At 50.9% G+C, this 15432-nt stretch overlaps 1 protein-coding gene across 1 annotated transcript in view; it reads left to right on the top strand.

The window, feature by feature from the left end:
• Window positions 1-1532: 1532 nt before the first annotated feature.
• Dclk3 (doublecortin like kinase 3) overlaps window positions 1533-15432 on the top strand; it is a 48862-nt gene continuing 34962 nt past the window's right edge. The window contains exon 1 of the mRNA XM_075964376.1: window positions 1533-1764. Within this exon, the coding sequence (XP_075820491.1) occupies window positions 1677-1764 (88 nt within the window). The 5' untranslated portion in view covers window positions 1533-1676. The remainder of the gene's footprint in view (window positions 1765-15432) is intronic.

The following is a 15432-nucleotide window of genomic DNA, read 5'->3' as shown; positions in this document are numbered from 1 at the left end:
CTGAGACTGTGAGACACACCTAATATTTCCTCCATTTAAAGTGGCTAACTCAGGGAGCTAGAGAAATGGCTTAGTGGTTAAGAGTGCTTACTTCTCTTGCAGAAGACTTGAATTGCACTCCCAACAGCACATGCCTTGGCTCACAAATGCTGGGGATCGGACAAGCCTCTGCTGAACTCTGTGGGCACCACCTACACGTATGTATACACACCCGCCGACATTCTAGACCCACACTCTAGGACACATCATTTAAAATCATAAAAAAGATCTTTAAATTTGGTTATTGGTTAGCTTGGCTGTTTCATCACAGTAATGAGAGACTGTCCTTACAGGTGGATTTTCTAATTCTGTTAGAAGATGGAGCCAAGAATCGACCCTAAATTCTAACCTACTATAGACATCATTGTGGGATGCTGGGACGAGGCAGGAGGTTGGAAGGGGCAATGGAACATATCTATTAGCCTTAGAATCATTTTGAGAGTCACACACAAAGCTTCCCAGTTATATTTCACTGGCCAAAAATTTCTCTCCCAGCTATTTTGGGCACTGGGACAACAGGGAAATACTTTTTTTTCCTTCAGATTACCGTATATTCAGCTAATAATTGGGATTCTGTTGACAGGTCAGAAAGGGGGAAAGTGGAACAGCAGTTCAGCAGTTTCCCCACAGCATGCAGCAAGGTGTGCGATTGCTGCGCTTCTCTGTGGTGTGTTGTCTTGAGCTGGAGCTTCGTCCCTGCTGCTGGGTGGATTCACCAAAGCCAAAGCCACATGTAAATGATTATCCACCCTGCCATCAGCTGTTGTTCGACTGTTGCTGTGGCAGGCAGAAAGCACACCATTTGATCTCTCAAGCTCAGTTTGCTTGACTCGTATCCGCTCTTTCCCCAAATATAAAGAACTGGACTAGAAAGAGTGGCTGTGAACGGCCCCTAAGGAGAAAATCGATCTGTTACTGAAACTCCAACCCTTCAGTGTGTGCTGCTGAGAAGGGGCAATTTCACAAAAGGCCTTCCATGGCATCAGTAACCGCAAGATGGGAAGACCTTCTACAGTGTGTCTTTCAACTTGTGAGTTTGGACCACTGTGTCCTAACTTTGATTCTGGGTGCAGGAAGGATGCGTTGGTGGAGTTCCTACAGTCTGCTGTCTACTGCCCGCCGGGAGAAGCAGGATTGCTGGGGTTGCAAGTCTCCTTGACTTGGGTGTCACCAACTGAGAACACTGTGGAGACACAGGTCAAAACCTGTCTCCAAGTTCCTTGGCTGGAACAGCCTTGCGGAGGGAAAGGGGGAAGGAAGGAGAGGAAGGAGGAGAGAGAAGGGAGGAGGGAAGGAGATGGGAGAGGGAGGTCTCATGGGATCCTTACTGTCCTGAGAGCACTCCTCCAGCGTCCTGCTTGACCAAGTTCACCGCCAACTCCACCGCCCACAGGAGGCCTAGGGCGAGGTGGGGCGGGGCGGGGCGGGGCGGGGCTGGAGGGTGGCGGGGCGGCGCGCAGTTGTCAAGCTTGCGCCGGGAGACTTGTCTTTGCTCTGTGGCTGCCGCCTGTGCCTACAAAAGCGAACAGGAGACCCAAGCTTCTTGGTACAGACTGTAGTCCCGGAGCCTTCCCGTGCCCGCTTGGCCCCCGTCGGGCCACGTCCCGGAGCTGCCACCTGCAGCCAGGCCGCCAGCCATGCCAGCCGCGCCCGCCCTGCGCCCGCCGCCACCGCCCGCGACCCCGGCCCCTCCGGCACCCACCCGCCCTGCGCCTCCAACTCCGGGTAAGTGCCCCTGGCGACTGTCGGTTGGAACCCCACTCTGGAGCGAAGGGGCAACAGAGGTAGACCCCACGGGGCTGCGCTGTGCATGCGTCGGTGCATGCGTGCGTGTGTTGTGTGCATATGTGCACTTGTGCAACCCCTCTACACCACGGGGAAACTCACTTGCAAGGCGGTGACAGCGGCTGGAGCTGCTCCCCTTTCTAAGTAGCCAGAGCGCCATTCCTGGAAAAACACACTGGGCAGGTGCTGCAAGGCTGCAGGAGGAAAACGCACAGAGGGAACTGTCAATGATTGATTGTCTTCGTGGGCCAGGCGCTAGTCACCTAGGGACCTCCCTCATTCCATACTTTCTTGAAAGAATCTGTTTTGACGAAGCCACCTCCTTGCCTAGGATTACCCCCAGAGTGGTGGAGTAGTTTCTAGAACCCTGTTCTCCGGAGTGCTGATCTAGCTAGAGAGACAGACACTGAAGAACAAAGGGGGACCAGGAAAAACACACTACAGGCAGAGCATTTGGGCATCAACAGGATAAATCAGAGCGGGAGAAACCAAACCATCAATTCATTTCAAATATAGAGCCACGTTTTTCACTCCTTTCCACGTCTGGTTCTGGGGGCGAGGTGTGGTGGAGAAAGGATAAGGCTGCACCCGGGCTGGGCAGAGGCGTCTGGGGACACCTTCCCAGAGTATCTGCCTGCTGGGAGTGGGGGTGAGAAGTTGTGGAGGGAATTAGGTTGTTTGCTCCTGACAGTGAGTCATTTCTTCACCTCACTCCTTCCAAGCCCAGACCATCCTCTTCCTTCTACTTGGTGGTGGCTGTCCAGTGGAAGCCAGGTCCCATTGTCAACAACTTTTATAACACATGGTGGCGGCGGTGGGGAGATCCACCCTGTGATGAGTGTGGTAGCGGCTGCGGAATGGGGTCTGTGGATTACAGGGGTAATCTGCTGAGTTGGTGTTGTGCTAAGGGTCACAAGGAAATGGGGTACCCAGGGCTATAGGCAGGCACACATTAACCCCAGGGCAGGCAGCAGAAAGCAGAACCCCAGGGAGGTAAGCAGGGCTGGAGTACTGGTTTACCTACAGCCCAACTTCAGGAAAGCTTGTTGGTATGCAATTGTATTGTTAATGATGCCACAGGAGAGAGAGAGGTAGATGTGATTTCTGAGTTATACTCTCCAACTCACTTTTCATTTAGTGCTAAAGGTTTTAGAGCATGGTTCTTTTATGGCCAGCCCTGCTATGCTTGCCTGTCTGTGCCCTGAGTACTTGGTTCCCAGGGGCAATGCCCTCTGCCTGTGGAAGGGACCTTTGCACTGCTTTGCTTGTACAAGCTCAGAGCAAGGACTGGGTGGAATTGTATGTCCCCCTGGGGCAGCCCTTGACAAGGAACTGGTGAATCTTCAAGAGAACATTATCTAGCTCCCAGGCTCTTCACTAGGACAGCGAGTGAGGCACGATACCCTTTGCTTACCAAAGTTCCTGTGGCCTTCCATCAGGTTGATCGCCAGGCTCTTGGCTGACTTTGCCTGGCTTGCGCTGGTTTCTTGGCTCATTTGTCACCCATTCTTTCCTGTGAACAACTGCTAGCATGCTAACACACTAACTCACTCTCCTAGGAATTCTTCCTCAGTATCTGATTCCAAGGAACAACAACAAAACAAACAAACAGAAAAATCCAATCTCAAGACGGGGAGTCATTTCCCTCCTGGTCTAGTTTGCCTTCTGGTGCTGGTGTGAACACTGTAACCAAAAGCATCTTGGGGAGGAAAGGGTTTATTTTGGCTTTCTGGTTGCAGTCCACCAGGAAGGGAAGTCAGGCTAGGAACCTGGAGGCAGAGATGGAAGCAGAGGTAGTAGAAAGAATGCAGAGTACTGGTTTGCTGCCCATGGCTTGGTCCTCTTGCTTTTTGATATAACCCAGGTTGACTTGCCCAGCGATCACACTGCCCACAGTGAGCTGGACCCTCCCACATCAATCATTAATCAAGAAAATGCTCATCGACTTGCCTATAGGCCAGTGTGATGGAGACATCTCACAATTGAGGTTCCCTCTTCCCAAGTGACCTGACTTGAGTCAACTTTACAAAAATCAAACCAGCACACATTCCCTTTGCTTCTCTTTCTTTCTCTTCCCTTTTTCCTTCTCCCCATTTTTTCTTCCTGTGTTAACTTTTGAGGGCAGGATCTCGTGTAAACCAGGCTGGTCTTGAATTCATGATCCTTTTGCCTCCACCTCTTGAGTGCTGGGATTACAAATCTGTATCTCCATATCTGACAGCCTTCTCAGGCAATGTGTTCCTCCCCCATCTGCTTAAACAGCAGTGGACAGCCTGGGTCCTCTAGGATACCTTTGGATAAATTCACAGAAAGTGCCCATGGGTCTTGGTACCCAGATGGGGACTGGCAAGCTGCAGTGCTGTGGCCTTCATCAGTGTGCCTTTGGCAGTACATACAAGTGTTCTAGGGGGCACAGCCCTTGGGCTTGGGGCTCAGAGTAACAAAAACAAAGTGGAGAGTTGTTGGGCTGTCCCAAGTTCTCATTTCTCTCTGTGTCTCTCTGTGTGTGTTTGTATGTGTGTGTATGTTTGTGAAAATGTATGTATGCATGTATGTGCGTGTTTGTGTGTGCATGTGTATTATGTATGTGTGTGTGTGTGTGTGTGTGTGTGTGTGTGTGTGTGTGTGTGTGAAGCTCTCCCATTTCCCAGTCCAAGAGAAATTTCTCTCTTATGTTTCCCTTACTGTTTCAGGCAAATATTTTGCTTTTCCATGGACAAGCTGAGTAAATAAAGGCCTTCGTGTCTTTCTAAATGCAGCAAGGGGAAGGGAAAGCACTGGGTGAACCTGGGTCTCACAGCTTCAGTTATAGTGGCACCTCTCTGGGGTGAGTGGCTGCCTTCTCCCAGCCTGGTCTCTGCTCAAGCAGCAGCAGACAGCCTGGGTCCTCTAGGGTGCCTTTGGGTAAATTCACAGAAAGTGCCCTGTCCAGGCCCATGGGTCTTGGTGCCCAGACATGGCAAGCCGCAGTGCCATGGCCATCATCCGCGTGCCTTTGGCAGTACATACAAGTGTTCCAGGGGGTACAGCTGAGAGGACTGCTTCCTTAGAGGCCTTTGATTGATGAATGTTCCTTCCTTGGGGTCAAGGGTGTTCATGCCCCAAGTCTCCCCATTTTTAGGTGGCTGCCTGACAATGTCTAAATTCATCCTGCATGGTGGTAGACCCCCCCCTTTTTTTTCAAGACAGCTTTTCTCTGTGTAACAGCCTTAAATGTCTTGAACTCAATTTATGGACCAGGCTGGCCTTGAACTCACAGAGATCCGCCTGCTTGTCTCCAGAGTGCTGGGATTTAAGCCTGCGCCATCACCACCCAGCTGCCAGAGCCCCTTTTGAGGTGTCTATGGGGGAGTCATTTGAAAGGGGTGTTTCTGTGAACTGCATGGTAGTGTAGGTCAGAAATCCAGAAAAGTGGAGGAAGAGGACGAAGACATCGATCCTGGGAATTGGGGAGGGGCTTTGGGTTTCATTCCTAGTTATCCTATGTTTCCCAGAGATCCCTGGCAAGACTCTGAACTTCCCCGGGAATCCAAAGTCTTCACCTTCCTTTCCATAATGAGAGCCCTTCAATTTCCCTCAGCATCTTCTATGATTAAAGGGGAGAGATTTTCATGAACTCGTCAAACTGTTATTGAGCAAGCTTGTAAAGTACTTACTTGGGGATGAGAAGCCGTCTCCTAGGGACAGTGGCCTGTGTGGAGCCATCATCCCGTGGGCAGGAAGAGAGAAGAGAGATAAAGGCTGGGTCAGTGGTGGCATGAAGGGAACTCTCTAGAGCTGCCTGTGCCACCCTCAAGGCTAAGTATTCTCAGAAGTTTGCAGATGGCAAGGTTCCAGGTCTGTGTGGTTACAGAGTGAGGGCTCTCAAGTCCTTCAGACCTGCCTGCGAATCCTGGCTCTGAGACGTCAAGGCCACAAGACCTGTGACCAACCTACTCTGAGCTTCTTTCCTTTATTGGTAGGGTGGGCATGTTCCAACTGTTCTGTGACCGTGATGTACAATGCTTACCAGATACTACAACCAAAACCAATTGAAATTACTGACATGTTTAGGCAGAGAAGATTGTTTGGCTGTACCAGACTTTAAAGCAGCTTTGGGCATTTGAGCCATCTGGTGATGTAGGTAAAAATGGAGATTTGGGTTCAGAATGTCTTCGTGTCTGAGATGCCGCCTTTTGTACTAGCTCCTAAACTCTTGTAGGTGTTTCTTGTTTGGGGATCACACTTTTAATACAAGGTTCATGGTCATTCCTTCCCAGGAGAGTGTGGATCCTCAAGGGGGCTGAGCATGAACCTCTCCAGTGGAGTAGACCCCTTAGGCACTGCTCCTGCTCTGCCTGATGGCTTAGATGAAGTCGGTTGAGCTTCTTGTGGGTGTTGTTTTGGTTTCTCGGGTCTGCAGCTAGAGCTCTCTGGAGATTCAGTTTCTGTGTGGCAGAGACAGTTGGTCTCGGCAGATGCCAGTGTGTTTCCCCTTCTCAGCTGATGCCGTTGTCTCTGTCCATGGTCCCTGATCACACCTCCTCTGTCCTTTGCAATCCACCTTGGCCCTGTTAGAGGGCTTTCTCTGGTAGCAGGGGTTTGATTGGTCCATCTTTAGTGCAGTCCTGAAGCACTGGGCAGTTCCTGAGCATTGGAGACATCCCCAGCTGCCAGAGGGACACAGATAGTTTTCAGTGTCTGTGTCACCTGTCTCCTCCAGGCAGGACAGCCATGTCCACACTTGATGGGGATTCTTAGCATGGTAGCCCCAACTCCATTCAAATCCTTTCCCAGCTTCTGTTTTGGGGAGGATCCGCTGTGGGGTTTATTTGGGTTTGTGTGAGTAGCGACTAGCGACGGTGTGGGTGGGAGTCCTGTTTGCCATCTCCCAGGCTGGACAGTTGAAAGCCAGGGTACCTTCCTCTACTCTGTTCTGTTGCTCTGGTGATTCTGGGGACTGAGTTCCTCAGCTGGAGGAGCTGATATAGAGGAAGCCTTGTAGTCACACTGGGATTCATTAGAGCAAAACCTCCTGCCATGAGCCCTCAGCTTCTGGGCATTTATTAACGGAAGCACTTGCTTGTCTGCCTCTGGCCATCAGGGGGACCCTCTAAGGGGCCTCTACCAAAGTCCTTGTGCTTTCTACCTCCCTATTCTCGGTGAGAACTCTTGGCCCACACTTTCACTTTTGAAAATTTTGTACTTTTTATCTATTCATTTACTCTTTTTGAGACATGATCTCATATAGATCAGACTGGCTTCCAACCAGCTATAAAGCCAAGGGTGACTTTGAACTTCTGATCCTCTCGCCTCCACCTCCTGAGCACTGGAGTTACAGGAGGCTTTGCGAGCATTAGGTAAGCCTCTACCAACTAAATTACACCCCCATATCCGATCGGTTCTCGCTTCTAAACGACTCTTCGGGGGTGTTAAGATGAAAGTAAAAGCGAATGGCTTTCTGTGCCGCCCTTAATCACTGGAAGGGCAGCTTGATGTCAGTTTTGAAATTTACCTAAATTCACCTTGTTTCTAAATCATTAGTCCATTGTCCCAATATTGAATAAAAATGATTCCAGCTTGCCTGCGTGGCTTGCAATCATCTTTGATTCCATATTAAATTATAGCATGCAATGGTAGCTATTTGGAGGCTAGAGTTTCGTTATTTCCTTGAGTTTCTGAGAAAGCACCCTTGTGACCGGATCTCTGTAGTGCATGCTGCAGATTCTTAAACAGGGGGTTGTGACCCACATGGGCTTGTGTAACCAAACGTGAGGCTGGGGGTCACAAAACACTTGGCAACAGAAAGGTTTCTGAACACACAACCAAAAATTAATTCAAAGGCCAAGTACATAATGAGCCAGAGGTGTTTCCGCCAGTGTTCATGGTGTCTCCTCACATGATTTCATTGCACTTTCCCCTTTGCATTCTGCCATCCTCTTTAACCCCAAGGAATCTTGGGTAAAACACCTTGGCTCTGATTCAAGAGCAGTGTATTTTATGAACTGAAGTGTTTTCATCCCCGTTTATACAAAGTTTCCTGCTCTTATAAAAGCACAACGATTCAATTAGAAAAGACTTCTGACGGTTTTTAATGTTTTCATGTTGCCATTCACCAACATGCAAGTATAAAATTAGTAATATTTGTAATGTTTCAGAATGATTGACTTTAATAATAGTTGTTTAAATTTCTGGCTTGAGTTTCATAAAGAATGATTCAATGAATTTTGACTTGGGATTAGGACAGGATTTCTAACAGTTTCAAAATGGTCCCAAACATATTGTTGCCACCTCTTTACTATGTATTTATGCAAAATGGCATTCGCAGTATTGATAATTATGAAATCAAAACATCTGTCAACTCTTGAGAGACACTGAAGATGCCTGTACCCTACAGAATCAGAGCTGTCGGCACTGGCATTGGGTTCTTGTGACCGGGCTAGAGAGATTAAACTACTTGCTGTGCAAGTATACGGACCTGAGTTTGGGTCTCTGGCAGTCATGTAAGAAGCTGTGCATGGTAGCACATGCCAGCAATCCTAGCCCTGGGGAGATAGGCACAAGAAGATCCCCAGGGCTCCTTGGCCAGCTGAAACTGACCTCCAGCTTCAGTGAGAGAGCGCTTCAAAGAGAAAATAAGGTGGAAAATGATGGAGGAAAACACCTGCTATCAACTTCTGGCTTCCACATCTACATGCATGTACACATGTCCTTCTCACGCATGCCCTTTGATCAGATGCACGCCTACCTCCCGAGAGACTGTACACTCCCTCGGGACAGGCAATGTGTCCCTTATCTGTGTTTCCCACTCACGGAGCTTCTGCAGAGAAGCAGATCCCACAGGCATGGGCTCCTGCGGGACTCCCCAGGAAGGTGGGGAAAGCTTGGGAAACCCCACTGTCTCTGAGCCTAACTCCTCTACCCCTCAGCTCCTCCTGTTCTCTCAGGAACTTATGCAGTGTTTACATAGCCTTGGACAGACCTGCGGATTACAATGGGGAGGAGCTGGCTGCTGTTTAGAGTGGGTTTGGCTTCTTAGGGTTTTACCTTCTTCCTTGGCTGTGGGTCACATGACTCTTCCAACACCTCTCACAGTGTGTGTGTGTGTGTGTGTGTGTGTGTGTGTGTGTGTGTGTGTTCATACCAGAGGACTACCTTGAGTGTTGTTCCTCAGTAGCTCGGCAATTTGTTTTTGAGACAGTGTTTCTCATTTGGCTTGGAACTTGTCAATTAAGCTCGGTTGGCGGCAATGGATCTACCTTATGGTCTCCCCAGTGCTGGGGCTTCAAGCAGGTTCCACTGCACCAAGCTGTTTATGTTTATGCATGGATGCTGAGGATGGAACTCAGGGCATTAGACTCGTGCAGAAAGCACTTTACCAAGCAAGCCCCTCTCCCCAAACCCTCTTCTCACAGTTTTATAGTAAACTCCTTACACCAATCAACACATTTCTAGTTAAAGCTCTCCCCTGGCATTTTCAAAAGTTGATTTAAAACACACACACACACATGCACACGCACACGCACAAACTTATTGAAGCTTCTGGAGGGAAGCTGGCATGTGTATCAAGTTTCCATTATACATTGAAATTAACGTATAAGAAACATATGTCACTAAGTATTTTTACCTTATATTTTGCAGTAAGAAAGCATATAAAATGATTTCATGAGCTCAATTTGCTTTTCAAAGTGGCTCAGAATAATTAATAGGCATATCCTAGAGCTGAAGTGTATTTATGGAGGGAGGGAGAGAGGGAGCGAGGGAGCAAGGGAGCCAGCAAGGAGACTCACAGAGGCCCTGGGCACCACAGGGTCCTGCTCTCACAGAGGCCCTGGGTGTCACAGGGTCCTGCTCTCACAGAGGCCCTGGGCACCACAGGGTCCTGCTCTCACAGAGGCCCTGGGTGTCACAGGGTCCCGCTCTCACAGAGGCCCTGGGTGTCACAGGGTCCCGCTCTCACAGAGGCCCTGTGCACCTCAGGGTCCCGCTCTCACAGAGGCCCTGGGCACCACAGGGTCCTGCTCTCCCAGAGGCCCTGGGTGTCACAGGGTCCCGCTCTCACAGAGGCCCTGGGCACCACAGGGCCCCTCTCTCACAGAGGCCCTGGGCGTCACAGGGTCCCGCTCTCACAGAGGCCCTGGGCACCACAGGGTCCCGCTCTCACAGAGGCCCTGTGCACCTCAGGGTCCCGCTCTCACAGAGGCCCTGGGCGTCACAGGGTCCCGCTCGCACAGAGGCCCTGGGTGTCATAGGGTCCCGCTCTCACAGAGGCCCTGGGTGTCACAGGGTCCCGCTCTCACAGAGGCCCTGGGCACCACAGGGTCCCGCTCTCACAGAGGCCCTGGGTGTCACAGGGTCCCGCTCTCACAGAGGCCCTGGACCACAGGGTCCCGCTCTCACAGAGGCCCTGGGTGTCACAGGGTCCTGCTCTCACAGAGGCCCTGGGCACCACAGGGTCCTGCTCTCACAGAGGCCCTGGGTGTCACAGGGTCCTGCTCTCACAGAGGCCCTGGGCGTCACAGGGCCCCTCTCTCACAGAGGCCCTGGGCGTCACAGGGTCCCGCTCTCACAGAGGCCCTGGGCACCACAGGGTCCCGCTCTCACAGAGGCCCTGGACCACAGGGTCCCGCTCTCACAGAGGCCCTGGGTGTCACAGGGTCCTGCTCTCACAGAGGCCCTGGGCACCACAGGGTCCTGCTCTCACAGAGGCCCTGGGTGTCACAGGGTCCCGCTCTCACAGAGGCCCTGGGTGTCACAGGGTCCTGCTCTCACAGAGGCCCTGGGCACCACAGGGTCCTGCTCTCACAGAGGCCCTGGGTGTCACAGGGTCCTGCTCTCACAGAGGCCCTGGGCGTCACAGGGCCCCTCTCTCACAGAGGCCCTGGGCGTCACAGGGTCCCGCTCTCACAGAGGCCCTGGGCACCACAGGGTCCCGCTCTCACAGAGGCCCTGGACTACAGGGTCCCGCTCTCACAGAGGCCCTGGGCACCACAGGATCCCGCTCTCACAGTGGACCTGGGCACCACAGGGTCCCGCTCTCACAGAGGCCCTGGACCACAGGGTCCCGCTCTCACAGAGGCCCTGGGCACCACAGGGTCCCGCTCTCACAGTGGACCTGGGCACCACAGGGTCCCGCTCTCACAGAGGCCCTGGGCACCACAGGGTCCCGCTCTCACAGAGGCCCTGGACCACAGGGTCCCGCTCTCACAGAGGCCCTGGGCACCACAGGGTCCCGCTCTCACAGAGGCCCTGGGCACCACAGGGTCCCGCTCTCACAGTGGACCTGGGCACCACAGGGTCCCGCTCTCACAGTGGACCTGGGCACCACAGCGTCCTTCTCTCACTGCCAAGTATCGGGTTATAGACGTTGTGAAGACAAACAGCTTGGGTTCAGCGTGCATTTTCTCTTTGAGACACATTCTCTCACATGTATAAAACCCACGTGTGTCTGGTCAGAGACTCCAGTAGTCCACACATCAAAGGCTTCTTGCAGACAACTGGCACTTGTCAGTAATAACATAGCCTGGGTAACAGCAGATGGTGCCAGAGGTAGCCGCCTCTGCACTGATGCTAAAGACGGGCCTGGCAGGCCAGACTGGTTAACATAAAAGCAAGTGTAAGGACATCATGTCCCAAGTCATGTTCTTAACCTGTGCACATGTTGAGAAAACCAAAACGATAGGTTCTACTTCAAAAATAGAAAGGAAACAAAGAAGTTGAGTATATTAGCATCAGCTCCCTTTATATTTTTGGATTTGGGGACACCTGCAGCCCGAGGCTTGTAGAGGCCCCAGCATCTGACTTAAGAGAAAGTCCCAGTTTGTGGGTGGAAATTTGCTGGGGTTGGCTGTGGAAGTCACTTGGTGCTTTCCCTCGAGCACTGGTTTATTAAGCTAGACTTTTGATGACCTGATTGTTTTATGCCCAGAGCAGACAGCTGCAGAGCTTTCTCTGCTCTTAAAGAGGGTGTTTTTTGAAGATGTTGACACCGTGAGAGGAAGACAGTCACCAAGCTCACCAGGAGGGACTCTGGGAGCCCGCTGACAGTCTAGGGTCCCGCGTCCCAGCCATCTGTGATGGTTGCTTCCTGCTTTCTATACCGTTTGGTCTGTTATAAAGCAAAACCAGCACATCTGCCCGGCCTCTCTCTGTTTAGTTGCTTATATTTTCTTCATGGCCAGTACCAAGTGGTGAAGCATGTTGGTGGAGGGGCAGGGGTAGGCGTAGAAGCAGAGTGGGCTTCCTCCCTGGACTCCAGGATGCTGGCTGGGACAAAGGCACAGTGTGCGGGTTCTTAAGAGCTCTTAGGAGTGTGGCAACAGTTAGGGAGGCTAAAGAAGGCTCAGTGGGCCAAGTGTTTGCCATGCAGGAGGATCTGAGTTCAGATCTGCAGTACCCAGGTTAAAAGTCAGATGTGACGACATAGGCTTTTAATCCCTTGCTGGGGAGAGGGCAGGGAGATCCCTGAGGCTGGCTGGCCAGCTAGTCTAGCCAGGCAGTGAGTTCCCCTGCAGTGAGAGAGAGATGAGAAGGCTCCTCTGGTAGAGGCACTTTTGTCTTGAGCCTGGTGACCTGAGTTTGAGCCCCAGAATCCCTGTGAAGGTGAAGGAGAGGGCCAGCTTCACATTTTCTGACCTCCAGACTCACACATCCGCACAACTGTACACTATTGTGTGTGAGTGAACGCACATAATAATTACACATAAGAAATAAAGTGGAGAGTGATTAGGAAGACACTGGGTCGCTCTTACACACACAGGCACACATGTGCACACATGAACACACACACATGTGCACACAGACACACACAGAGATCATGAATGGTGGACTTTTTGCAGGATGGAGTAGAGCACTAAGTATCTGTTCATTTTATGGGGAAACAGGAAAGTTTTACATTTCCTATGTTGCCTGGAGTAACTGTTAGAAACTCTGCCTTCCTGACGCATGAGCCGTCTCCATCTGGAGATTGGCGTTGTGTTTCTTCAACCTACAATTAACTACCTTCCTCTCATACAGCCAGTCATAGGCATGACACTTTCTTAGTTTAGTAACTTTCTTCCTTACATGTTCTTCATTCTTTCCATTTTCTCGACGATATCTCTTTTTAGGATAATAGCTTTAAAATTAGGTTACCAGGACAACCACTGATAACTGCCACGAACTAGCCACTCATTCACTCACACATAATTACTGAGAGTCTACTCCATGCCAGTGTGGTCGACACAGCAACGTCATGGTAACTGTGGTATTAGAGCTGGAGGGGCCAGGGCAGAGGTCAGAGCATCTCAGTTCCTCCCTTGGGACTGTACAGAGGGTTGGTGCTGGGGCGGACGATATGTGTCCTTAGCGGATGACTCAGAGTGGGGCGTGGGGTCTCTGGAGGACCTGAGCGAAGGAGGGGTCTATGAAATAAATGGTCGAAAGGCACTCCAGTGAGCTCTGGGAGATCCGTCACTGGCATGTTCACACACACACATCTTTATAGGTGCACATGTATGTAAGGGGGGAACATCACATGTGGGGTCACCTCTCAGTGAGTCCGTGGAGAACTCCAGGGCATGCGTGACACCTAGGAGTTGTCGTTTTGGGCAGCTTTCTTGTGTTTCTCTGGCCTCTGTCAACCATCATTGATCAGGCTGGGTGTGAGTGTGGAGTATCTGTGTGGGACTCACGGGTGAACGGAGCAAGTCAGGCAGCAGAAGGTAATGCATGGGAAAATGGGCATAGAGGGGCCCTCAGTGCCAATACAGCAAGAACAGGGGTTAGAGATAGTGCCTACCTGGAGATGGGGGCCTTTTCACCAGCCAGAGGCATGCTGGATCTGCAGAAAACTGACTGAGAAGTTTTAGATAAAATGTAGGTCAGAATAGCTGAGCATGGTGGCTCACACCTTTAATCCCAGAGGTCAGGAGGCTGGGGTACAGTGATCTTTCTGAGTCTGAGGTCAGCCTGGTCTACATAGCAAAATCCAGGGTAGCCAGGGCTGCACAAAGAGACCCTGTCTCAAAAGGAGGAGGAGGAAGAGAAAGGAGGGAAGGAGGGAGAGAGAGAGAGGACAAAAAGGTAGAAAACCCCATGTATGTGATTGACATGCTTGCCTGGCACATTCTGAAGGTTACAGACTCAGGCTGCCGGCTGTTTTCATTAATACCACCTGTGGCTTCCCTCATCTAATGCCTGTACACTGCTATGCACCTCAGTCCATGCTATGCAATAACTTGGTGTGCAAATCCATTTATTTAGTAGACTCCACTCTTGCAAGCCATGTTTCTTCTTCTTCCTCCCCCTCCTCCTCCTCCTCCTCCTCCTCCTCCTCCTCCTCTTCTTTTCTTTCTCCTTTCCCTTCCCTTTCACCTTCTCCTTCTTCTTCTTTCGCCACATGGCAAGAAACAGTATTGAAAGGTTTTCTAAAGAAACTTAGCCATCACTCCCTAGGGAAGCCAGGAGCTGCCAGGGGTGACTGGAGGTTCTGAGGCCATCTGTGTTTGATGTCCTCAGAGAGTGGTGTGGGCTCTGTGGTGGAACTGTTCTTCTTGCAGGGAAGCATCCTGCTTTGGTGGCACTGTGGTCACAGTGTGCTGATTGTTTGCTGCGCACACCAGAGCTTATGGCTGGCACCTCACTGCCGCCTTTACAGGTGTGCCACAGAGGGGGGATGCTGGACCCTGTCAGCATCTGTGATGCTCTCCCGGCCCCTGCTTCTCTGAGTGGGTGCTCTGTGGACACCTGATGCTGTGTCTAGTGTCCATCATCCTTTTCCTTCTTCAGGTTAGAGAAAAACCACACCTAATCTGAATCCCGCCCGAGGTAGAAAAAATGCTTTCTCTTAGTCTGCTTTATGCCGACAATCTCTTTTGTTTGGACTCTTCATTCACTTTAGAGAGTTTTTTTTTCAGTCTGTCTGCAGGGACATCAGGACGCTCACCTGTTTATCACCAGCTCTGGGAACAGGATGTGACTGTGTTTTGCCCTGTGGGATGCTGACTGACTTTACAGCTAGGGCAAAGCTGAGCTCTGGCTGTTTTGCTGATGCGTTGATGCCCACTGCTGAGTCTAGTATCTGTTCCATTTTCTGCTTTTTTTTTTGTTTTTATTTGCGAGACAGAATTTCTTTTTTTTTTAAAGATTTATTTATTATGTACACAGTGTTCAGCCTCCATGCCTGCAGGCCAGAAGAGGGCGCCAGATCTCATTACAGATGGTTGTGAGCCACCATGTGGTTGCTGGGAATTGAACTCAGGACCTCCGGTAGAGCAGTCAGTGCTCTTAACCTCTGAGCCATCTCTCCAGCCCGCGAGACAGAATTTCTATGTAGCTTTGGAGCCTGTCCTGGAACTAGCTCTTGTAGACAAGGCTGGCTTTGAACTCACAGAGATCCGCCTGCCTCTGCTGGGATTTAAGTTAGGCACCACTACCACCCGGCCACCTGTTCCATTATCTCCGCAGACCAGGAAAGTTTGTTTTAATTCGTGATTACAAAGGACAACATAAGCACCAGAACTCTTGTTCAAAACGACTCAGGTTCCACGAAGAGTTGCTTTAGTGCCGGCTGATGGTCTGCTTGGTGACTGCTGTCTGCTCACTGGCTGCAGCTGTGGTTGTATATTTATCAGGGGCTGCTTGCCTATT

Source organism: Microtus pennsylvanicus, chromosome 3 (genome assembly GCF_037038515.1).
Source record: "Microtus pennsylvanicus isolate mMicPen1 chromosome 3, mMicPen1.hap1, whole genome shotgun sequence".
Classification (NCBI taxonomy): domain Eukaryota; kingdom Metazoa; phylum Chordata; class Mammalia; order Rodentia; family Cricetidae; genus Microtus; species Microtus pennsylvanicus.
Note: the sequence above shows the minus strand (reverse complement) of the source record. Positions and strands in the feature narration are given on the sequence as shown.